Source organism: Morone saxatilis, unplaced genomic scaffold (genome assembly GCF_004916995.1).
Source record: "Morone saxatilis isolate NCDOM2014 unplaced genomic scaffold, NCSU_SB_2.0 Contig15, whole genome shotgun sequence".
In the NCBI taxonomy this organism is placed as follows: Eukaryota; Metazoa; Chordata; class Actinopteri; family Moronidae; genus Morone; species Morone saxatilis.
Genome location: NW_023339707.1, coordinates 9,294,167 through 9,321,194, shown reverse-complemented (window position 1 = coordinate 9,321,194; position 27,028 = coordinate 9,294,167). Strand labels below are relative to the sequence as shown.

Genomic DNA, 27,028 nt, shown 5'->3' with positions numbered 1-27,028 from the left:
GATTGGGGGACGACCCGCTCTCCCTCTGAGTTTGTGCAGGTCCCACAGCCGCCCCTGTGCTGTATGACAACTGCTTACTATGTTAGTCCATAGTGTCATTAAAATCCATTCAGAAAACTGATAAATGACGGGGCTCATATGTTTACTGCAACATTGCTTTCCCAGGCTGTTTTGTTTAAAAGGTAGTAATAATTCATCTTATCAACATGCCAGAGGACTCAATTGAAATGGACCATGTTATTGTATTTTAATGGATCTGTTTATTGTAGTAATGACCCCAACAATGACTCTCAGAAATCACCTGTTGCATGCAGTTTAGTAGTTTGTAATTTAATACAAATGATGTAGAACAGGTGGGCGAGGCAGGTTACTGAATAAGCTAAATGAGCCTCAGTGGGGCTGCTCGGTGGTCCATAGATACCACTGTGTTGTGCTGGGGCTCCGGGTATAAAGCAGTATATTTCTCAATAACATAGAACTCAATTCAGACATCCAAAAAATTATGTACTATGAAACAGTAATTACATTAGACTTATTCTGCATTATAAGCAGCATTGGGTAGGTTAAATAAGCAAAGTGAGAGAGTGCAGATACATCCCATAGGTCATTAAATGGGTACTACCAATGCTCTTAACAGCAACCAAAACAGAAAACAGCCCGCTGAGAACTTCAGAGTCCAAACTACATCACAGCAAAGTTCTGTACAATATTATAATATTATAGGCTAAACAAAGTGTAATTACTTCATCCTGCTACCTTAAGGTCGTCAAATAACTTTTCCAAGGCACTCTTAAAATATGTAACAAAAACAGAATTAGACTCTTCCACAAATAAACTGCGGTAGAAATGATTTTAGTTCAGATCCGTCCTGATCCAGATGACAGAACCTGCATTACAGAACCTGACATGAACTTTACATGTAGCTGCAGACCTAAATTCAGTGAAAGATCTGCCGTGAGACATGTCTCTGTTGAGACACATGCTGTAACACCATGCTCTCTGTTTTCTGATAAGCTATAGTGCTCTCAGTAGGCACTCAGCAAAAGGCTGTAGAGTCCACTCAGAGTACAAAATACTGGGCATTATCCCTCAGATCTAGTCCTATATCTTAGTAAATGGGACTATGTAAAGGCAAGGGCAGCCTACAGCCTATGCTGTATGTGACAACATTATGTAGGCTGCCTAAATTCTACAATGATATAAAACAGAGAAACACTGCAAATCCTCACATTTGAGAAGCTACAATTTTGGAAAGCTTTCAACAATTAATCAATTATCAAGACAGTCAACAAATCCTTTCAGACCTTAGTTTAAGGGTTAAGTTCAAAGTATGATCAAATGTGAGCTGTAATATTTTACGTCGTACAGCTGACTACGTAACGCAGCGGTTACATTAATCTTATTATGCAGCATGTAGACTCCCAATCAGAATATACAGTATGGATCAAATATGAGGATTTATATGGTTCATATTGTACATCTAAAAGCAACTCCATGTCACATTGATACAGTTCAGGGAATAGTGGTGAAAAACAACAAGGGCACAGCTAAAAGCTTTATGTACAGGTCACCACTGTGTAAGGAATGAGGAATAAAAAATTTAGATGTTTTGTAATCGTGTTTTCTAACATTTCTCATAACTGGCTCAGATGCATTCAGAATTTTAGATGAAAGTAGCTGCATCTAATTACCTTATTCATTCATTTTATATCTGCATTCAGCCACTGAACTGCTCACAAAAGGTGACCTTGTTTTGGGTACGACCCCTTTTTCCAACAAGCATTAGAGCGGGCTCTCTACCTCAGTGAAGTAATACAGAACATTATCTGATTATTAAAGCTGACAGGTTCAGTTTCTAATCCTCATCTCTAATGCATCAGGCTAAGACAGCGATCAGATTGATTAACTCAGACTCATTATCTTAGGCGTCACCTCCTCTGGTCACACCTTGAACTCGAGCACCAGCCCTACAGCAGCAGCAACATCGCTACGAGGCTTGATTAAGTCATCAAGTCTCAAGTTGATACTGATTTTGGTTTGTCTACTGAGCTGAATCAATCTATATAATGTCAGCCAAACCAAGGACAGGAGAGACAACAAAAGATATTGTAGGCAAACACAGTTCTTTCTATCTATTTGATCTGTCTGCCAGAGAGCATAATAACTGAATGCAGATCCAACACATGAGTTAAAACCCTCATTCTGGCATCAGAAAATGTCACAACGCACTTCAACACATTATAATTCTGAAAAAACCTATGATGCTGTAGGCTGTAACAGATAATGTATTTTCCACTGACAGGTATAATTCATTTTGTTCCTTTGAAAGCTTATAAGTGGTGGCGTTCTTATCAGTGTACCACAGTGTGTGTTTTCTCTAACTATAAACCCTTGCAGCCCATAAAACTGATAACAGGATGTTCAGCAAAAATGACATTAAATGACTTACATGAACTGTATTATGAGACTATTCACAGAGGCAATGATGTAACTGTAATTAGGAGTTATATAATGAGCGTTGGTGCTGCATAATTGTAATTTCTTAGTTAAACAAGTATATGACGGCCACTGTCTTTTAAAGACGATATCAGAACAGTGTCACTTGCATATAAAAATGTTGTGAGTGTAAGTCATTTATCAAAAATCCTGGCCAGTTAGAGTAAATGCTTACATAGATAATTCTATTTTAGTTTTGTGTCTTTTAGTATCTATAATGTTTTTCCCATTATTATGTTTGGTTCATAAATCTATTCTTCAGTATGTCTCTGTGTAACACCATACGTTTGTATGTGTGTTACAGCTTTCCATGCATTTAAATAGCTCATTACATAAGGTTATAAAGACAGCTTGCAGACCTTTTTTTATTTCTGCCACTGCACTGGAAATATGATCTTTCATTAGTACTATGCTACCCTCTCTGTTACGCACACACATACAGAAACCCAGTAGGATGTTGTAAAAGTAATACTGTCTTTTCAAATCAACTTCCAGCTCATGAAGCAACAAAAATGCAGTTTCACCTCTGATCCTGAATTCAAACATCTCTGTGTAAAGGCGTGATGTTGTAAAAGCTTAAGTAAAAAAATATGACACACACACACTAATTAAGCAGTGCAACAATAATGACAGAAGAATTAGACAAGGAATGGTGGCTCTCCTACTATTCGTGTTTAATCTCACACTAAATTTCACTAATTCATAAAAAGCATTTCCCAGTGTTCTGATTTTTTTTTTTTTAAACAGCAGCTGCAGCGCCTAAAGACCTGTGAGCTCATCAGTGTTGAGTAATTGCTCTTACCAGCGAGTATTTAATAATGGAGTTCATTCAGCCACTATACCTTTATTCACATTCATTTTGGTGCAAACTCTGATTTGCTACCATCTCTCCCAAAACTTCAGGGTGGACCCTACATGTTCCTTGTTGTAGGGCCAATGAGAGCTAATTTTAGGCAAACCAGTATTTTGCAGTGACTAAAATGATTCTCTTTTACAGGATGACAGCTTTGGTAACAATGAGAAATCCTGCAAACAGCAATTAATTAGTCAGCTTATTAAAAGAGACCCTTTTTAAGGGAGCATTTTTTGCGAAGGGTTGTTATTGCTCAGCTCATGGTGGGCAGATATTGGCAAATGGCAGCAGATTTGTATAATTATACAGAAAACAGGAAGTTTAATTTAAGATCACTTTAATAGCCAAGACCTGCAAGTTGTTATTGTGTCATCGCTCCCCACTGAAGGTTTTTCTTGCTGAGATTTCACTGATAGCTTGAGGCTTTTAAGAGAAAGTGGTACACTTTATTTTAATATGAAACAATGAGAATGACATGTTATTGCTTGTGATGTGAATGTTATGGTCACACTCACACTCAACTGAGCACAGAAATAGTACTGGGAAATATAAAATAATTGCAATGTTATTCACTCAACTGGCCGAATCCCTTTGAGGTTTGTGATTGGCTCCCATAATATCAGGGTGCGAGGTGTTTCTATTAAGTCATTGCTGGAATTGAAGCAAACAATGACCACCACACTTACCATATCCATCCTATAATTATGAGGCACAGTACTAGTTATCTTGCTGTGTGCTTCAGATTTCAGCATTAAAGGCTTGTGCAGATAGTTTCTGTCCGGCTTGCCTCAGGTATGCAACACTTAATTAAAAAAGGTTTGTCTAATGTAAAAATGACTACTAACAGATGGTTTGTACAAATGATAACACAACTGAGGCAATGTATTATATATGAATTGGCGCTGAGGCACTTTGATACGCATAATGTTCTTCCACTTAGAACTAATAAGAGTGATAGCATACTGTATACCCTCATGTAACAAACCTCTACCATTACAATATATACTTGCAATTAAAGTTCAGGCTGTGGACAGACTGTGGCTTAAACATAAGCAGAATGTACTTGCTTTAACAAAATCCTCTAAAAAAGTACATTTTCCTTATGGAAAAAGGTCTAACTCGCTGACTTGCTTTTAAGATGACAGGGTGGCTGGTTTGGCTGCATCCCAGGCAATAAGCCTTGAGCTTTCTACGGGCTCTCAAGTCAGCATAGAAAACCAATGAACTGACTTGTTTAAACATTTATGAGAACCTGAGGGTGGAATTTGCAAACCAAATGGCAACACGTTGAAACAGAGCTCGCTCCTTCACTCACTGATAATGCACTTGAAGGATCAGTTTCCCCAGGAAGTAGAGGGAAGTATCACTGTGTTTAAAGCCTGGATTTCTGTAAAAGGCAACAGAAGGAAGGTGATTCCAGTGCTGAACTGTAACATGTACCTGGGACAACCGGGCCAGGTCTCCTACACAAATGACACTGTTTGGGCTTTTTCTAATAGTGTTGGCCAACATATTATTATTGTTGTTATTATAGGCAGAATACAATTAGCATCCCTTAGAGGTTGTTGTTGATTTAGCTTATCGTCCGATTTTCTGTATCGATTCTCTTGCTGAGCAATTTTATGTGTGGAAAAAAAATAATGTGCCAACACAGTTTTTCAGCGTCAATGCAACTGTTTTATTATCTCTGACTCTGAGTGAAAAAACAGAGTAAAAAAAAAGGCCTCCATGTAACTCAAGTATGCAAAAGCTCCACTGTTTAACCGCTGTTTAATTTGGACCCGGGACTCAGTTCTCATCCCTACTGTTTGTACAGCATTCAGGTTTTCTTCATCAAAGAAAAAAACCTAGTAAGCGTACCTGCAAGGTGCTAATTTTATTATAACAGACAATATTTACCCTGCTGTGAAGCAGTGGAACTCGTGCATAGAGAGTTAACGTTGCTGGTGTTTCCAGCCTTACTTGAAAAGATCAATTTAGCCACGCTTTGGACTGTTTTTTTCTCCTCCATGACTCCTTGCTGCAAGTTTCCAGCAGAGTTTGACGTCATTGTTTTGCAATAGACAACTGTCAGAAACATATGCCAGCATCAATAAAAGGAATTGATAAGCTCGAAGACATATGGTTATGATTGAACTGGACAATTTGGAACTAGTTCTCAACTGGAACCATAGACTACAGACTGTATATAAAGACACACACACCATCCGTACTGTACACACTTATCCTGACCTACTTACAGCCCCAGATGAGCAGGAACATTTATGTTCATGTAAATAATAAAACAGTACGGGTTGGTTACAGGAGCTGCAGTGAACAAACTCCACCCTCAAACTGTTATTTTTACCTTAATTTTTACCCTGACCAACCCTGTCCTCTGTCTCTCTCTCTCTCTCTTTCTCTCTCTTTCTTTCTCTCTCTCTTTCTCTCTCCAGTGCCAACTCAATTAACCTCCCACACAACAAAGAGGTCACAAAAATAGCTGCCATCAGACTGACCTCACTGTATGTTTGTGTGTATTGTTTTCTAAGAGGGCAGCAACAAAACCAAAAAATGAAAATATTGTACATAAAAGGCATAATCATAACACAAGCTGTGCTAACTTTAAAGTTTATGTGTAAAAACCTTAATTAATTAGCTAATATGAATTTATTTTTGACTGTCAGGTTGAAAACTACACTGCTAAATGATAATTGCAAAGAGTTTTTGAAATGCTTCTCTATAGGCTATAATTGACTTACTGTTTAACAAATCACACTTAACGTTTTATTATGTATCACAGCAATTTCTTAAAATGTTCACTCCATTATTTTAGATTTGCATATATAATTATGTGTTCCAAATGAAAAAAGTGAGGAGATATGGTTCTTGCAGCTACCATGTTTGTTTAGAAGAAATAATTAGTAGTAGTAGTAGTAGTAGTTGCAACTTGGGAAGTGAACATCTTTTTTTTGTGCAAAGGACAAAATATTTTCTGATCCAAAGGGGCAAAAGAGTCTTGAAGCATTCTGGAAACCTTTAGATTAGATTAGATCAGATATTCCTTTATTTGTCCCACAATGGGGAAATTCCAAAATCCAAAAACACCTCCAAACCGACAGGCAGTGTTGTTGAACAAGCTCATGGGTTTTTGAAAGATCACTACAGATTAGCGTTTTGGGAAAATGCTTAGATGCTTAGCTCTCTGAATCTAATGTCCTGATAAGACACGAGAGGCACAATCTGACCTACATGAATTCTAGGAATTTCATAAATCACTAATACTGTAATTCACAGACACTCAGTCACAACTGATCCAGGAGTCTAACATCTTCTATCTAAATCTAAAGTTTTATCCAGTTCTGCTCCATCATTAACTGCAATCATGTTTAGGCAGTGAACTCACCAGTATGGGGAAGCCAGTCAGGAAGTCGTAGATGAAGACAATACCGCTGATCAGGTAGGTGATCTGCAGTGACGTCTTGAGAGGCTCAGATCCATCGATGGATGATCTGCGCTTCCCCTGGGCATCCTCCACCACTATGGTGGGGACGTTGAACTTGTTCTTGTCGGCATTGTGGCCCGCCTGAATGGAGAAGGTCTGGAAGAGAGCAATGCCGATGCAGATCACACCCATGGCCACGCTGCCGCCGATTAGCAGCAGAAAGCACACGCCAAAGCCAAGACCGATCTCCGTCACAATGAATCGGCAGTCAGAGGTGTAGAAGCGGTCAATGGTGTCATGCCAGCCCACTGCTGGAAGCGTGGACAGGATGAAGGAGACCATCCAGATGCCCATCACAGTATGCACTGCCTGCTTCTTGGTGTTACTCAACCTGGAAGCAGAACCACAGATTTTAGCATAAAGTAACCATAAATGCTGTCAGGCCTTCAAGAGAAAAGGGCTTTGTTCTCTCTGCTGTGGATCTGCTGTAGCTGTCCTAAACTGATGCATTGTGCACTGTACACAATACAACTTCTGCTACAGGCAAAACATTTAACAATCCCCAAAACAGACAATAAGTAAAACCTGTAAAATAGACTACATTAGAAGATAAAGGTGGGCTCCTAATACAGAAGCAATTACAGCACACTGCGTGCCACCAACTCACACCACTCACCTGTGTGTGAACTCTCTGTGTTGCATAAAATAATTCAAATGGGCACTAATGAGATGTCTGACAGTACAATTATATTTTATATGGAGGAGACTGATGGTGGAGAAACATGTCTGACTGAGAAACTCAGTGGGAAAGAACCTTTGTACGACTACACCTACACTCTGGCAAAATGCTGTAAATGCCACAAAATGGCAGATCTGCACCTGGGACATATAAGCTGAAAAAAGCACTATCTCACACACAGTCATCACGTAGATAAACTGGAGTTGAATGGAGGGAAATCAATGCTTTGTTGATGGCTAAAGATTGCTTTTTACGTTCCTCGGTCTATTTGTCATCTAGGTCTATTTCAGCATGAAGGGATTTCTATTTCCTCTCACCTCCAAGTAATTGTTACAGTCGAGCAATTTGCTGAATGTGTTTGTGTCCTCTGGCGGTGTGGCACTTTTCAAGGTTTGCCATAGCACATGTTCATCTAAAAATATGGCAGGCCGTTACTGGTGTTCTCAAACTTGACGAAAGACTGTGCCATCCTGCCAAACCATTTACACCTCAAGTAGTGCTGAGCTGTTCAAGGCATCAACAACAAATCATACAAAGAGGCCAATTCTTTTTTTAGCTTGTAGCTGCACTGATACAGTCCATTACATGGCTTTTAAAACTTAGAGATTTTATTGTCACTACAGTCCATCCACAGTCCAATTGGTCTCCTTTAAAAGTGTATATAATAACCAGCAACATGTTGACAGAATGCTACAGTTTATGGAAATGTACCTCTCCTCCTTCATTTGTGTTGGAGAGGAATACAGTAAATTCTCTGTTGAGTGTCAGTGGTCCAGGGGCAGTTTTGGCAGGAAACCCAATCTGCCTCTCACAAGAGAGACGGAGCACATGTCGCCTATCCTCTTCTTCCTCTCATTAAAACCCTCTGGAGGAGCACTGGCTAGATTTAGAGTGTAACTCCTTACATACAAAATGAGTCAAATATATAGTTAAAAATAAATATCTGTAACTAGTAATGCACCAGCATACATGCACTGACACAATATGAGTGGCACCGAGGGGACAGCTGTAGCATCTATCTTTGCACTATGGCTTTGTGCAAAGACAAGTAGGTCTTGTTGTCACTGTGAGTAATTATGCTAGCCTTTCCTGAATATGCCTGGGGTACATATGATGGGGAGGTTACGTCACCAAGCTGCTTGAATCTATTACCAGAGAGAGAGCGTTGCGAGAGAAAAAGCTCCTAAGAGATAGTGAGCGCAGGGTGATGAGAACAGCTGCCGAAGTACAAGGTTGGAATTCATAATTCAGGCCTTCGGTGTGTGTTAATGTCAGAGACAAGGCAGCCATGCTGCCTCAGCAGGGCAAAACGTGGAGCGATTTAAATGAAAGATGAACAGCAATTACATGGTGCATCGCCTGAGCTATCACTCCACTCCATATCGTTGTTAAAAGTGACTTGAAAACAAGAAGAGGAGATGCTGAGAGGAAAGTCAGTGTTTCCAGAAAGGAGAGAATATAGTCAGATGAGAGCGCGAACAGACGAGGGAGATAAAAGCATTGGTGTAAAGCCTGATATCTCTGTGAGGGCATCAGCCAATAATGACAGCTGCACAAGCAATATAGATAGCAAGATTGAGCATAGATTTAAAAGGAAGTTTGCATATCTTATTTGAACGTCTGCTTATCTGCAAAATTGGCCAAGCAGACTGCAGGCTGAGCACTGCAGGCCTGATGCCACAGGAAGTACAATCACTCTTTGTTTTTCAGCAGGGGGGAGGAAGAGCAAGGCAACAGAATACTGATCTTCACCACATGTACCGCAGCACAAATTTCTGCACCATTTCAATAAACCCACATAGCAGCTTGTTTGTAATGTATTGTGCAAAAATGAATGCCGATTTCATATGTGCTCTGGCTGTATTCGCCAGTTTTTCTCTAGAAATGCATTCATCTGCAAATGATTGCTCTGCGCTTTGTAACCAGAAAATAACAAATGAATAACATGAATAACAAAAAAACAAGACTTTTGAGGTGTGAGATCAAGGTGAGATGTCCTTAAATTGCCAACTACAAACTAGCACACTGATCATTGAATGTGGTCAGTATATTTGTAGGTTTGTTACTGTATAACTATCATTAATTATTATGTACAACTATCATTATCAGTTTTCATTGCAGATACAATACCTATCAAAGACATCATATAACAAATATATAACATACCATAACAAATCCCTGGTTTTGAAATCAGAAATTAGTGTAAAAATGTAGAAATCAAAGCAATCCAAATAGACTGATACTCCTTTGTGGTAATGATTTAAGATAAATACCACACAATAGTATTATTTGGTCATTAAATGTGTTTGTAAAAGTGTAATTAATAATTGCATTGTCATTACAACAGGTAATGTTAAAGCAGCACTTGTACATCCCTGAATACATACAGAAATAGCATCAAAATCTTGTTTTAAAGGAAGCAGCAATGTTGCTCAGAACATCTGATTACGTGTGAACAGCAGATGTCTTGGGAGTCCAACAAGACCAAAATGGTGTTACTGCAGCAGGGTGCTGACTGTTAATGTGAGCTGAACCTGATCTTTATTATTCAGTGTTACTTAGTAATATCACTTGTTGTGACGAGCTAAATGAAGCTGGAAGCTAGAGCTGGCAGATGCTCAGTCTGGAGGGTTTTACATGGTGTTACCCCAAATAACTGCAACCAGCAGATGTGTTGGCAGCAGAGATTTCACCTGATGCAGAGCATTCCTCCCAAAAACGGATGTAAACAGCCTGACAAGTGACACTAATCTAAACAGTGTCCCCGTCCCCTCTGAAGAATCTGCTCAGAAATGCAACGAGGGGCCCAAAACTTGCAGCTTAAATGTCAGAATGTTGTCTTTCGAGGTGGCTTTGGCAGATGTTGCATTTATGGAAAGCCTTGCAGGAGGTTATAATTTACGAAATCTTTTCTATTTTATTTTATATTGCTGAGAATATTAGAACAGATTATGGTTTAATGTAAAAAGGGCAAAGTACTGTAACCTGACCAGTTGTATGTTTGAAATGTGTGATAAAATGTGCTGACAAATCTTAAAGGGTTTGTACCCCTTAATTTATATATAAAACATATTTTCTCAGTTCCCAATAGTGGTACAATATGGTAAAAAAAAAAAAGACAGATGCGATATGATTTGTTGGGATCTGTACCAAACAGACATGTTTTCTTACACCTGGAGAACAAGATTTGTAGGTCAGGGAATCTCTGCAGCACTACAGTTCTTCATTATGATGCTATCCATCACACATTTGATCCAAAAATTGCAGCTTCTTGCAATCTGAATATATTGCACTTGGCCACATTGTAATTCCAATAGTATTGCAATTAATTGTGCAGCCATATTTCTAAGCTAGATATTGTATACTGATACCAGTGTCCTAAAAATGGTCCCACCTAAAATAAAATCTGAACAACCATAAACAGAACACATTTTAATAACAGAATCAGGTGTGTTACCTGTAGTTTACAGGCCAGCGTACCATCCACATGCGGTGATATGAGAGCGAGGTGACGGAGAAGCAGGTGACCAACGTGAGAGTGTAGAAGGTAGAGACAAACACCTTGCACAGACCCTCATTCCACTCGTAGTTGGAGTGCTGACGGCGCAGCGTTATGACACAGTACATGGTGATGGGGATGGCCATGTTGAGGATGTGCGTGCCCGCCAGCGTGCAGATGAGGAACTCCAGTGGTTTCCACTTTTTCTGCTTGGCGCTGACGCTAAGAATGCTCCAAGTGTTGGCCAGGATGGACACGCCTGAGCAAACCAGCCAAGCCAGCGTGTTGGCGTTGATGACGTCATCCTTCATGGTGGTTACCTCATCCACCATGTTGGAGTGGGGCAGGGCGGAGCCTCGGGGGCCGCAAGGAACTGTTGGCAAGAGCAGGTACACACGAGGAGAAGGAGGAGGTGGTGATGGGCAGGAGGGGATGCAGGGCGTCGGGCAAGGCAGGCATCCTATCTGGGTGGGCGTGCACTCTCCATGGGATGGGCACAGCAGGGAAAGGACATGGTAGTGGTGCGAGACAGTGGGATGTTAGAGGGGAAGGATGGAAGAGCCGAGCCAGTTCCCTTACAAGCCTAAGGCTGGAGAGGGGGAGAGAGAAAAGAGAGAGGCACAGGGATCAGAGACAGAGGGAGTGAGGATGTAAAGTAAGACAGAACAGTAATCAATCTGCAGGCCTGCTAATGGTCCCGACCGTACAGTGGGAAACAAATATCAAATAGTGGCATAATGAGACCTGACACATAAAAACAAGTCATACTAGTCATACCTACAGGAGAAGGAGAAACTATCAGACAATAATATCATCATAATATCAATCATAACAATAAAATGCAGTCCTGTGTGATTGTCCTGAAATAAATACCATTTTGTGAAGCTTAGTTTACAGTTAGTGCAAAAACAATTATTTAATTATCAAGTAATTAATAAGAAATATTAGGTGATAATAATTTTATAATCATTCATCAAGAAAAAAACACAAAACATCCACTGGTTCCAGCGTCTAAAATGTAAAGAGTTAGTTGTTTAGTTGTTGTGATGGGCATTTTTTAAATGTTTATTATATGTATATATATACAAAATGTATAGACTAAATGATTAATCCTGACTAAAAATTATCAATTTGTTAACCCTTAAAAGAAAATATTTGTGATTTGCAATCCTATTTTTAGTGTGGCTGTATAGGGCTTCACTATATTGTAAGGTGTTCCTGTCAGTTTTCCCCACCCCACAGCCCCTTGAAAAAAGATGACATAACAAAACTAAATCTCATACATCGTATTTTGTTACGAGGAGCCATCGGAAAAACACGCACAGAAAATAGCTCAATACAGTTTTGCTTCTTTTTTAGGGCCATTTCCAGCATAGCACAGCTCTGGCTAGAGAAGCATTAGGAGAGGATGACTTTGGTTCCCCCACTGTGGAGTGAAAAATGCTTGGCACAGCTGGAGCGTGTTGTCACATCTATTTCCTGTCTTTTGGCTTGTCCAAACACTGATGTGCTGTAGGCAAGACCCCTGAGAGGGGGCACTGGAAATGACAAGAACCACGTCATCATCACCCTGCTCTCACTTCCACTGATCTAATCCTCCTCTCTCACTCTTCCCTCAAATGGCACCCTAAACACGTGTCAGCCAATCAGATTCAGTCCTGTCTTTTATGGTTATGAAGCAGAATGGTTACATGCTCCTCAGGATCTGTGTAACCATATAAATCAGGAGATGGTCCTGTAAACGCATCATGTGACTTTACTAGTGTATTGGGCCAGTGTGGGAGAGCCACATCGATTAGGCTCCTCTGTCCAAGCAAAATGTGGAACAGTTTGTTACAAACAGTTTTGTTGGTACGAAAAAGATACTACATCAACACACCTAATAATGGAAATGATGCCAAAATGACATCTGAGAGGCAGCAGTGTCTCGTTCTTGGAAAGCTGAGAATAACAAAACAAACAGAGGGCAAACCACAATCTGGAGCGACTGTTACATTCAGCTTGTTTTCAACTTCCAGTAACCCCATGCTAAAGCTGAGTCCATCACACTTAGCTGAAGTAAGGGCCTACACGTGGATTTTCATTACGATCTCCCTGCCGCCAAAACAGGTTGCCAACTCTGTCTAATTAACAAGCTACTCATGGTCCATGTGATTTCTGTTGTTCAACTGGAGTACTGCAGTGTGAATCTCAACAAAAGCAAACGCAAAAAAAAGATAATAACGAAGCAACTATTCCACTAGTGACGATCAAAGAAAACATACGGTGTTAAAAAAGCGTTATCACACCCTCAAAAAACATTAAGAAAAAACACATTAAACCAGGCTGTGATATGAAAAGAATGATTCATAGCTTTGATCCAGGAATCCCCAGGTGGTTGGGATGGACTGAGCCGCAGTCTGTCTGCTGACTGTGGACTGAAGCCTCAGCTGAGTCTAACACAGCAACCGTACCGCACAATCCACCACAGCTTGAACCAAATCCCACCCAAGCCCAACTGAACAGGTGCAGGAAAATACGGAAAACCAAGTGTACATTTGTGAAGTTTTTTTTGCAGGCAGTGAAAGAACAGTAGGGTTTCTTAAAGGTGGGGTAAGCGATTAAAGTTAATGCGATTAAATCATATAATAATGTTTTTTTTTATTATTCTGCAAATATATGCCAGCTTTCCACTCTGTGTGTGTGCTGAAAAAAAATTGGTGGCCCTGGCTCTGTAAATGGGAAACAAACACGTGGCTCACAACAGTAACTTTTTATTCCAGCCATTCCAGCCAGGATTTGTGTGTCAGGTAGCGTTAAATGACTCGCCCACGGACATTCCACTTGCTGTCTATTTTGCCGAGACATGCGGTTGTTGTGATGTTAGTAGAGGGAGAATTTCGAGTATTGCTGTCTGGAGCTGGTGTGCTCACAATGGGAAACCGTCTCGTCCTCTCTGCGTGTTAGTTGCAGTCTGTAACAACGGTTTGCTAACCCACAACATAGCTATGGTTTGTTCGCTCTGTTTGCATTACTGGCTGCGTTGTTGCTGGCTCTATATCATGGTATTGGATTTCTCCAGAATCGCTTACACCGACTGTACTAAGGAGTAAAGTTTGATCCCATTTTCAATTAGAACAAACCTCGCCGTTATGTAGTGAAGAAGTATTTGTGCCAGTGGATCCCTGCCTCCCTCACTGCCTTTGATATTATTTAATAAAAGATAATTTCACCTTCTCGCATATCTCTCAACCCCTGAATCACAGACAGCTCCTGCCAGCACCTGAGTTTTTCTCTGTCGATTACCCCACCCCTCTTCTCCATCTTCCCCACAGTGCTAATGTGCTTCACTGTGTCACCCTGACCCTTTCCTTTTAATGCATGAACTGTATCTCTTCCGTCCAGGTAACCCTTAAGTGAATTTGTGAAATAAATTCACTTAGCTCCTGTGTGTTATTCTCCAGTCACAGAGCCACAGATCTGCTGAAATGGACATTGAATTCTAACCAACCCTTTCAACACTTTTTCCATCCAACTCCTTCACATGTCCGCACAAATGTGGACACCGGGCATAAGCATAATGGCTGCAAGTAGTCATCACGTGACTAGCTGTATGTGAAAGGGGTCGCTCACCGTGATGAACCCACAGAGACTCATCAGGTCCCCTCGACTGTACAGGCTTTATAGCAACTTTCAACTCACTGTTTTGGTCTTCAACTTTTCTGTTTTGGGTCACTGTCATCACTCCCATAATGTCAGTGCACTGCTGCAGGCAGCAGTTTTCAGTGGTGGAATGTACATTTATTTAAGTACTGTACAAATTTGAGGTACTTTTCTTTTTATGCCACTTTCTACTTGTACGCCACTACATTTCAGAGAGAAATATTATACTTTAGTACACCTTTAGTTACCTATCTTACATTTCTATTTTTGCATACAAACCTAGAAAGAGCTCATCAGATATTATGTCTGTATGTCAAGTAGAGCAGAAACGATTGGTCAATTAATCAATTTGTCAACGTGAGTAATGATGATCTAACAATATAACAGGCATTTTTCTGCATGGTAGTACATTTCCTTGATTATATCTACATACTGTAACTCACTTACTTCTTTTACTTTAAAGCCGCTGTGATGAACTTGTATTGCTTCACTGATTTCAAGCTGAATATGACTGAATCCAACCTAATGGCATGTATTAAGAATAACTATATAGAAATAGCCTATCTACTCACTGATGGTCTTCTTTGCTTATGTAGGTCATATAGAGGCATCACAGGAAGCAACAGTGTGGTAAAAGTACTTTTATTAGACTAATAAATCTGAATACTTCCTCCCACCACTAAGAAGCCACAATATTGGACTTGACTTACTAAGTAGCCAGAAATTGCTCTGTAACTTTGGTGAATGAATGAATAAATAAATAAATACATTTTATCTGCTGGCAACACAGGCAACTGTTTTCTAGCAAGTTCAATATCTCAAATGTATGAGGTGCCCCTGGACTTATTTTGAGTCATGCTGAATGCAGTTTTTGAAAGTCACGTGTTATTCTGGAATTGCTCAAAAAATGTCACTTGCAGCCACTGAGACACTAAAAGAGAAGACAATTTAGCAAAATGTGTGCTCCATTATCATAAGTCATGTTTCAACTTAGGCCCAACATACCAAAACAATTCCCCTTTCTACCAATCCAGCTGTGTTTGTAATTTACCAACGCAGGGAGGGAGCAGCAGAAAGCATACTCTAAGCCCTTCTGCTTGGGCGACTCAGGAGGATCCAGAGGGACAATGGCAGCTTTCAATTAATACAAGAAATTGCAATAAGGTCTAACAAGGATTTTTACAAGCAACTGCAGTTTTACCACCTCTGGGAACAGCTGGAGATACTGTGGAGACTTAAAACAATACATGGATAATATTTTTAACTGGTGATGTCAACTTCGATCCAACTTTTGCCTCCTTCTCATTTTGATCATTCAAAATGTATTGTAGTAGTCGTTAACATTCACTGCCGGTCTAAATGTTCACAAATAAGATGCGTTGAGGGGGATCATGTGTTGCTGTATATGATGCAAGGCTCCACTGACAATTCACAGACGTCTTCTAGATGTCTCTGAGCCTACGGTATGACGTTGATGCAGAGCATGAGCACAAGTCTCCAGCATCTTACCAATTCTGTTTAATCACATTTACGCTTGGTGATATTATTTGTCATTCTGACTAAAATTCAATTAAGCCAGCCTGTCTCCTCTATTAGAACCTAACCACACCAAAACATGCGAGAAAAGTCGATTAAAATGCACCTCGTCACTCTGCTGTGCTACCCTGCTTTTGAAATGATACTTTCACAGAGATCAGAAATGGAAATGCAGACACAGTTAACTATGTCTACAATGTGGGTAAACTGCAATACAACCAGAGGTACAGCACCAGCCTAGACTATGATTTAGATTTAGAGAATCTTATTTTATGGTATTAACATCCAATTTAGTTTGAGTGTTAAACTCCACCACATTCCTCTCTTGCGTAAGTTGGTTGGAAAAGCAAGAAAACTGGCGAGTGAAAGAAACCTATTGATACATACTTATCAACATACGAACACTAATTGAACCAACCCTATACCCAGACACAAACAATGATATTGCAGCATTCGGCAAAACCCTGGATTACATTCAGAGACATTTTTTAAACCCTGCTGTCCATTTCCGTGGGCATGGCAGCTAAGGTATAGTTAAGGTTAGGAAAAAAAACTAGATAAAGCTAATATGAAGTAAATTTGAAGTTGGACTCGCTACATCACCCTCCCACCACAATCCACCTTACAACATAAAGGCGCACTACTTCATGCATCGGAAGTGAACATTGCTATTTGACATGAATCATTTTCTATAATAAGTCCCAGGGCTTAAAGCCAAACAGCTCATTGTATAATTTATTACAATAGCTGCAGCAGCTTGTAAAAAAAAGCAATTGAAAAAGAGCACATACTGTAAACACTGGCAGTAACAACTATTTATTTATTTTATTCAGACTCAGTGACACTAAAAAGCACACTGAGTAAAATCTTTGCAATTTGCTCATTACTAACTCTCATTAGTAAACCTTCAAAAAATATGTAGTGCAAATTCTCTCTTGTTAAACCATTTATTGTTTTTTTAATTAAATCATAATCAACTGTTTATTTGCATTTTCTCTGAGCTGACGTTGCCACAAGAAAGAAATGTGTACTGTAAACTGCCATAAACAACACATTAACGCAACAACTTTTGGAAGTGTGTTAGACATACTATCTGCGTGGAAGTCAGGTTAAACCAATCTACGCTGGTATGTTTTAATGGAAACTGCAAAAGCTGAAAACAATTATGCTTACTTACAGAAATCACTCAAACTAAATTGCAAATTGTCTGGCCACTACTTTAACTAAAATAAGTTAAAAACAACAGTTTTAAGGAAGTATTATTTGCTGTGACAGTAGTTAATATACTAGTAGAATTAATATAAAGAGTGGTACACTTGTTGTCGTAGGAGTATTAATGGTAGTAACAGGCATAGTAGTGGTAGTACCGGTAGTTGTAGCACTGGTTTTATTTTAACACTTGACTGACGGGCTTTCTAACCATAGTGGAACTAACAGCTCGATCACCCACAATCCTCTGGGCCTCCAAGCCAAATCTGTCCTCTACACAGGGGAAATCAGCACTGACAATTACACACATCCTCTCTCTAACATCAAGATATTGAATGAGTGGCACAGATTCATTGAGGTGTTGATACAAGGAAGATCAGGGGACAGAAATGTGTCATGGTAGCTTTAAATGCATTTTTATAATTATATATTTTGCAATTTGCCTCGCTTACGTGCAATGAGATAAACTGGTCTGTTTAAATTTAAAATTATGTTAAAGTTATCTCAGAGTGGCATGATAACAATAAAATAGGTTAATAAAAAGTTTTCCCTGGCCTAGTGTTTAAGTATGTTTGTGTGTTTCAATACAGATTACTCAGCATTGCTTTTTTTTTTTAAATGTACTACCATAATGTATCTATCCATGTAAACATAAAGGCTGACAACTTGTTTGTACAGAAGCATTTACAGAAATGCCATCAGCACTGTGTAGGGCTTATCCAAACTGCTGCGTAGGGAACTGTGTTTTTCATCTCCTGGATGAAAAAGTTATCACTTTGCACATTAATCACGTTTTGGACTGCTGAAAAAAAGGGACCAAACACTTTTTCACTCTTCATCTCAAACTATAATCGGCTGAGATACATAGAGGAAGAGAGAAAGTGTGCCTAGACAGATTGTGGCAGGCATAAAGACGGACTTATCTGTTAAAACAAAGGCCAAACTGGATGACAGTGTGTCTGAATGAGACCAAACCAGTAATTATACGGAGACTTGTTTCAAGGAACATGATGATTTTGTGCTCATCAGCACAATGTCGGTCAGTGTGTTGGATTCGGTACGGAGTGAAAGCTGGTATACAAGTGTGGTGCTGACCCACATCTCTCAGCTTCAAATTGGCAGGAGCTGGAGTAGATGGAGGAAGTGGACCTCTTTTACAAGCTCCTTGCTGACAGGTGTGATGCATGAGGTCTTACTGCCCAACCAGCTCGTCCCTGTAGCTGTCAGAGAGGAAAATGCTCTGCCCCTGGAGGCTACACAGCTTTCCCCAGAGCACAGCTTCAGTGTTTAATATTACATCTCTGAGCACAGGTTCTTTACTTTGAAAGTCAAGTCACAAGGTACGCTTTTTTCCAGCAGCACCCTGCTTCGCATTTACAGTCACAAACACTCATGCTAGGAAGCTGCCCAGTACAAGTACAGTCCTCTGCAGCTTTGAGGGTTAAGTGCCTTATACAGGAAATGTCAGGGGCAGTCATTTATTTTCCTGTCCCACTTAAAAGCAATTACAAAACCTCTAAAAGGTCGAAAGGTACTACACAGCTGTCTGATTTATAGTTATATAAATTTTGTTTCTTGTCAGTAAACATGTTTTCCTCCTGTCCTGGCATGGTTTTATAGAGAGTTTATAGTTTAACCGTCACAATGGCTGCCTTAGTCCTGTTTTGTTTTCCAGTCAGTTTCCAGATTGTCAATGTTATGTTGTGCTTTTGTGTTCCAACCTCCTCTACCTGAACTCAAACCCTAATCTGTGCCTGCACCTTTTCCCTGCCTCATTCCTGTTAAGCCAGGCTCAGACTACAGGACTTTTTAAATCCTAACTGATTTTGAAATCGGGTTGCATCACACACTTAAGGAGTCACTTCACACATGTTTTTCTCTCTAATCTCAAAGATGCAGACACAACAAGACTTGAAAACAGTGGCAGTATCAGACACTGCAGGATATTATTAAGATTACCGTGAGGGAGCAACGCACGCCTCACACCAAACAAAAGCAGAAAGCTTAACGAGTGTGAGAGAGAAAATGGCTGGGGAGACGTAGTCAACAGGAGTTGTCAATTCCTCGGCTGTATGTGTGTTGGTGCTGTATGCAAATTTAGAAATGGAATATTCCCGTTATCAATGGTATTAAACCGAATTATTGGGGTAAACATTTTCACACATCAGCCTGGAGAAATGCCATTCACGAACATCCTAAACCCTAAAGCAGGGGTCATCAACCTTTCCTATCAAAAGAGACATTTTGGGCCAAAAAATAAGATAAAAGTCTGCCTGGAGCTGCAAATTATATTTATATGAGATGGAGCATATACTGTAAGTAAGCCACCAGTGTTGGTGGTCAAAGCAAACAAGACTGTCCACACACTATTAAATTCTCTGTTTTCCTCCAAGACTTATCTTCTTTGAGATTTGGAATCTATAGCTATCTTAGTTAGGAAGACTCAAGACTAGTAGCCACCGCTAATTAGGTATGATACACATTTTAGTTGATAAAATGTTGAAACATTTGTATTATTTGGTGTGTAATGGCTACACATTTTTACAATCGTATATCGACTTTAGTCCTATAACACTGACAAATGAAAAAATGTTCAAACTGTTGCTCATTTCCATATAATACTTTGTCATAGCCACAGGGAGCCACTGGACAGGGGCTAAAGAGCCGTATCTGGTCTCAGGCTGCTTTCCACTGCCCTAAAGCTATACTCCCTCACAAGATCTTTTTTGTAAAGATAGAAAACATTTAGTTTGCAGGCTTTCCATTTTGATGATTTTGATCTCTGTGTGGTCAGGGAGATGTTTTACCAGAAGCACTCTCCTGGTTTTAAATGAGGTTGTTAAAGGTTATTAAACATGACCTCCTGGTGAGAGGGAATGGGGATTATAAAATAATACTTCTTTTTTTAGCAATTAAGAAGAAGAAAATGATGATGATGATGATGATGATGATGATGATGAAGGAAGAGGACGCAACAATTTAGATTATTAGAATTATAACACGTACCTATTTTCACAATTGATTTTATAACTGTATCAATATGTATGACATATAATACAAAACCTTGCAACTATTTCACCATATCTTTAATATCTTATCACAGTTGCTGCCAGTTTACATGTGGTGCAGGTGAAGAGCTCTCCTTCACCCCATGAAGGATTATAATGGCCCTCAGAGGCCAAAACACTATCAATCTTACTCATCTCCAGTGAGCGCTCATTATCTAGTTATCAATGAGAGTCCAGTAGAGGTTCCACCTTGCGTGACAAATGAACAGCAGGACCAGCTTTAACCCACTGTCCTGCAGAAAGAGATTCCTTTGAAAATGAAGGTGATTAACCTATTTAAGACCCAGGAGGCTGATATGAGTGACCTCCCTACAACTGTTGGTTTAGCTTTTTATGAAAGAAACGTTCCTGGAAGCAAGGAAAACTAGATGGCAACCCAATAGGGCTTTTTACTGGGTGAGGTTATTTTCTCACAAACAAACAGATAACAGTCATGAAAGACAAAATAAATAAAAGTAAAGCAAAAAATGTCTTTCATTGTCTTTTGCCACGTTTGTCATTTCCCCTTGTGGCTGGCTGCCTATTGAGTGACCTCAGTACTATTATTAGTAATATCTGTCTGTCTGTCTGCCTATTTTATCATTGATGGTTCCATTCAAAATGCACACATATTAAAGCCCAAAATAGGCCAACTTCTGTCAATCAATCATGATGATCTTGTTACCTCTGTCGGCCCCATCAAAATATTACAAACATTATTAAGCAGCTAGCCAGTAGTTACCAGCTCAACTTCCAACCAAAAACATGACCTTCTCACCACAGTCACAGTCACTTAGACCAGGACTGTTTTCATTTACATGACAGGGGGGTTGATGTCCTTGGGGCTGCGATACCTCACTCCATAGGGGCTTGGCTTAGGAACTGGAGTGTGCAGAGGGGCCAGTTCACTTTCTGGGCACTGCCAAGGTACCTTGAGCAAGGTAACGAACCTATAACTGCTCACAGGACGCCACTATGTGGCAGCCCCTCACTCCATCATCTCTCCAAGTGCGATTGTATTTTGGACCTATGTGTCTAAAGAATCAATTGAAAAAGAATCTGCCCATTGGGAATTAATAAAGTTAATCATCATCTTCTTATTTTCATCCCCTCATAAGATCAAGCATTGGTAAAGTGGTATTACATTAGGCACTCTGCTCCAGAACCAGACTGGATCTCTTTTTGTGCATGTTGCATAGCAACTGAAGTCTTGAAGAAAACATTCAGCAGAAAAAAACATAAACTTTGGATCAAACAAACTGATGTTTCCCTTACAAATATAAAAATTAACACTGTCAATTAAGTTTTGATTGTGAAATACTCCTCCAAACCATGCTCACTTGTTAAAACAAGTCCACGTAACTCCAAAAGTATCCCAGTGTGGTAATAATAGGATAATGGAACATTAAATTCCCCTATTTCCCAAGATCCTCTTGAGGCAGCAGCTTTACAGTAATGACATCATCTCATCATTAACGACCTCACTGACTGGCGTGATTTTGACAAATTTCTCATCTGCTGAGATAAAGTTTGTCACCTTAAAATAAACTGTTTTTACCTACAGAGGGGACCTCTACAGTAGCCCAGAATGGACAAACCACACACTGGCTCTAGACAGAGCCTTTCACTTTTTTTTTTCACTCCAATCACCATAGTTTGACCTACACGCTTGGTTGAGTCAGGGTTTCAGTTAGTTGCAATCTACAATTTCACTGCTAGATGCCATTCAATCCCACACATTGGACCTTTAATTAACAACTTCAACCTCGTCATTTGCCTGGTTTGTGTAGTTATCTCTACAGTTGAGATCAAATTGAATCAAATGAAATTACTAATACATACTAATAGTTTTTTTCCGATTTGGGATGTTGAACTGCAGTGTAGGTGGTTCATTTAATGCAGGCCAAACAACCCTCATTGAAAGAATACCTCCGCTTTATCTTTAACAACAGTCAGACTATTAATGGCCTGTCTGCTCTTCCAAACATTCATCTGTTGCATGATGGAAAATAAAAGCTGCTCAAATCCATTTTCCCAGAGCTGTAGCACAGTCTGCATCACCATTTTGCTCAAACCTATTTGGAGTAACACAAGGCCAAAGTTCAGTTTGCAGCTGGTATATTTCCAAGCATGAATGAATGAACATTGTGTTGCAAGCACAGTTTATTTGAGTAGGATGACACAATCTCTATGAGAGACGACAACTTACATTTCATATTCTGTATAATGATCTTCCTGCAGTGGGTAACTCTCCTTAGTTGCTGTCATTGTAAAGTATCCACTTACAGAATATAAACCCAGACAGCAAATATGCACAAGCACACATACTCAAGAACTGAAACAACAACAACATGTTGTGAGCAAATGCCCCTTCCGTTTAATCCCAGCATTTCACTAATGCACAGCAGGGAGGCAGAGGGAGCTGGCAGCCTGCTCTCCAACCAGAGGACCTACATTCAAGCCCCTAGTGTCAGATCTGCTGAAGTCTCAAAACCGAGCCAGTGAAACACTATCAGCTCCAGCCATCAGATAATAATCAGGTTATGACCTTGACCTCTGACATTTCTGTCGAAAGAGGTAAGCTAAGACAATTTCTCTACTGAATCAGTATCTTCCTGCTGGAGATTGTACATCGAACCAGCAAACGACTGAATGTCCCCCAATCAATGTGCTGGGTCACTATTGAAACTCAATATGGAATAGGCTCCCTAGCACCCAGCAGTAGTGGAGGAAGTATTCAGAATAATACTACTACTTCTACTACTACAGTAGTAATCGTAAAAATACTCCGTTACAACTAAAAGTCCTGCATTGAAAATGTTAATTTAAGTAAAAGAACTGTACTTAAAGTATCAAAATCACAAATGTGTGAGTGTACATATAGTATACCTAATGATATACTATACATTTACTATTATGTTCACACTCAAGCATTAATGTTAAGCTGCATTTTCTCTTGGAGCTGGTTGAGGTGGAGGTCATTTTTAGCTTTTTAATACGGGGCAACTAAAGATTATTTTCATTTAGGATCAATCTGCTGGTTATTTTCTTCATCAATTAATTGATTCTATATTATAGTCACAGTTAAACCGATGATACCATGAAAAGTGTGGCTTGTTTAATCAACAGTAATCAAAACAGTTGCTGATTATTTTTTTGATAATTGATTTATTTTTTGATAGCTACATTTTTTACAAAGCATGTTCTTCATATTTTTGTATGTAAAATCTTTCTTTGTAAAGTAACTAGTAACTATAGACAACAAATAAATGTAATGGAGTAGATGTTAAATGGAAGTACCTCAAATTTAGACTTAAGTACATTACATGAGTGAATGTACTTAGTTACTTTCCACCACTGGCACCAAGTATGAAAAACTCAAGTACAGAAAGCAACAAATGTTAAGTCAGTCTTTATTTTACTCCTGTAAATATTATGTTATATCCTGTAAAGTAAGGTATCAAGAGAAGTATTGTTTTACTATTCATTTCTTCTAGAAAAAAAAATTTCTGGCAGCAGTATCAAGACATTTGAAAACACTAGCCCATTATTTTACAATGGGAAAGTGGGCATCACTTAGTCAAAAATGAATCAGGTGTGATTAGGATATTATGTCAGAGCCTCTTCTGAGCAGAACTGGTATAAGGCTACAAACACTAGTGAAGCATGACTTTTAATATATCCAACAGCATTATAATAAGCATCACTAATTAAATACCCATCAAATAAAATCAATAGTATTATGCTCTGAGGCACTTTATCCACGGCAGGCGTCATAACAATAAATAGGAAATCAAAAACTCCAGCACTAATTGGCTTTCACGGCGCAGTAAAATGGAGTCTGTTGTGTTTCTCAATGGGTATTTGCTTCCAGAGGTAAAACATCTAAAACCTATACTGCAGCTGATTAAAGCAACTTCCAAATCAGTTGTAATTTTCTGGTCTATTGAAAAGCTAAGCAAGTTCAGACTCACTTGCATTAGACGTAGAAAGCGTGTATTATGTTGTTGGCCCTGTGAGGATACATAACAAACTGCTATGGCAGTCAAGCTGGCATATTTTCTTAAATAGTGTATGCAGTCATTAGAACAGCAAGCTCCCAGCACTGGTGTCATACTGTCTGTCATACTACTGTGATTTCCATGATTGCCTCTCTGCACTCGATTTTCCAGTAACACAAAGCTGCAGTAAATACCTAAGATTATCAGCCATATCAGCACAATCAGTGCCAATAGGATGCCACAAATTTACTAATAAGGTGCAAGGTATTAAAAGTTCACAAACCAGAATCCCACATGCTGTTTGATGTTCCTGAGGCAAACTGTGAGCACTTTTCTTTGCTGAGCGACCAGCTTGTCACATGAGTAAGTAGTTGAATTTTCCATCACAAATGTAACCCTAGAGGCTCGCTTCCTGTTTATGTTAAGCTACCTCCAGCTATGACTGTAGCTGGATCACAGGGCGCCATATGGCACAGGGTTTAGAGTTTGTTTCGGAAAAAAAAGGCGTGCAGTTTAAGTGAATGAAGGTGGTCGAATAAGAGCAGTAAAATTGATAATTAAATTCAAACTGGTGCCAAGGACTTAAACGTTCTAGAAGTGATTGTAATTTCGAAATACTCTTGCCATTGTCAATAATACGGTGTTGTCTAAGGGAAGACGGACTCTGGTCAATGTGTTGTGTGTGAGCGAAAAATAGAATAGTGTGAAGACGGGCTAACACGGTCACAAAATGACAGAGCCAAACGTGTGACAAACAAAATGTCACATATGCCCAGTGAAACACAGAGATCTGTTGTGAGGCTTCGTGGTGTAGCAGCAACTGTCACATGTAGGCTACAGCACTTTCTCTGAGCACTGAATGTGATTATTGGCTTGCACAGCCACTTCCTGACCTGTGACTGCATGTAATCCACTCTCCTTTATTTCTACTGTGACTTCTCTGGTGGGAAACATTTATATATATATATGAAAGAATGCGAAGATCGACTGACGGCTCACTTTCTGTGCTTTGTTATTAGAGGACCGCTGTTTAGGATTTAGTGTCATGTAGCTGTGTAGATGCAGATTGCAACTCCTTCGCTTCACCCTGCCTTTCTCAGAACAAGGGAGAAACTACAGCGGGAGCAAAACGCGAGACAAATGCGAACATCCCTATCTAGAGTATCTAGAGATTTGGTGTGTCCGTTCTGGCCTACTGAAGAAACATGGCAGTTCAACATGGCGGCCTACAAGGAGAATGATGGCGTCTGTAGATAAAAACAGCTCATTCTAAGGTAACATTTCTTATTTTCAGGTGATTATACACTAATGAAAACAGACCTATGAATATTATATTCCACTTCTGCCCATAGATCCTCCCAAATGCTACACATTGGACCTTTAACATGGGCTACATGAGAAACAAGAATGCTGTTGACGGGTGCACGTATAACACACATGATATATGAATAAACGTACATATTTAAAGCACTTTCTCTGGACCAATCACGGTATTGGTTGGAACTGAACGGGTAAAGGTTGGTAGTTGTAAATGTCCTAATCCTTGTCTGTTATGGTTGGTAATGTCCACCATTACTGTAATGGCAGGTGTCAACATCTGGCTTCTCCTCAGCCTCATTTTAAAGTTGAATATCAGCCAATCACGTGCACATTTTAATATCCCATATGAAATGATCTGATTATCTGCAGCAGCTATAAAGAAAGGAAGACATAAAGCTGCACTGATAAAACAAAAGTGGAGGTGTGAAGATTTGCTAAAATTACGCTCAACACGTTGCAGAAATGTGGCTGCATAAGTTTGCATGTCCCTCTTGTACTGTTTGTGTGTCAAGCTTTGGGACTGCAGGACACTCAATATTCTTATGTCACAAACTGCCTGTAATCAATACAAGTACACTATCTGGGTTATTTGTTTCTGGTTGTTTTGTTACTGCTGTGTTTTTGCTAACTCAGTGTCTAATCTTGCTCATTTTCAGCTCTGTGTAATTACCATTCTTAGTCCTGCACACATGATGTAATGTAAAAGACGACCCTCACTCAGATAGATTACTGCCTCGCAAACAGCGTGTGATGTTTGTAATTCAATCTTTCAATCAGCCCACTTCCTCACTCGCATTTGTCTCGCGTGGATTTTGATACCAATGATCCTCAACAGGAATGTGACATTGTAATTCAGACTTGTACTTTCCCCTCTCGTCGGCTGCTCGTGCGGCAGGACACCACCTGTTCGGACGAAGCCTTTTGTTGTTTCCTTGTCACCGGTGAGTCTGACACTGGGTGAGAGTCAGCTGGGAGTCTTTATCTTACCTTTCGCGGCACGTTTGGGCTCCTAGCGGCTCATTGTTCCTGGGGGACTGAATGAACACACTCCTCTGGTTGAGTCACATCAGTTGGGCTCCGTTAAAGTGTCTCCGTTTACATCCCCAAAACTGAACAGCGTCAGGAGGCTCGACGGCGTCAAGTTAAAGGAGTGACCTGCGAAATGAAGGATGAGCCCTGAAACACCACATCACCACAGCTGTACTCCTCTCGTGTCTTGTTGCCCTCTTTGACTCATGGACTGGGAGGAGGAGGAGGAGGAG

General features: G+C 39.8%; 1 protein-coding gene across 1 annotated transcript in view; it reads right to left on the bottom strand.

The window, feature by feature from the left end:
- LOC118325016 (probable G-protein coupled receptor 153) overlaps positions 1-27,022 on the bottom strand; it is a 40,380-nt gene extending 13,358 nt beyond the window's left edge. The window contains exons 1-3 of the mRNA XM_035657561.1: positions 26,754-27,022; positions 10,970-11,600; positions 6,735-7,164 (exon numbers count right to left, since the gene is read on the bottom strand). Of these exons, the coding sequence (XP_035513454.1) occupies positions 6,735-7,164; positions 10,970-11,343 (804 nt within the window). The 5' untranslated portion in view covers positions 11,344-11,600; positions 26,754-27,022. The remainder of the gene's footprint in view (positions 1-6,734; positions 7,165-10,969; positions 11,601-26,753) is intronic.
- Positions 27,023-27,028: the final 6 nt, after the last annotated feature.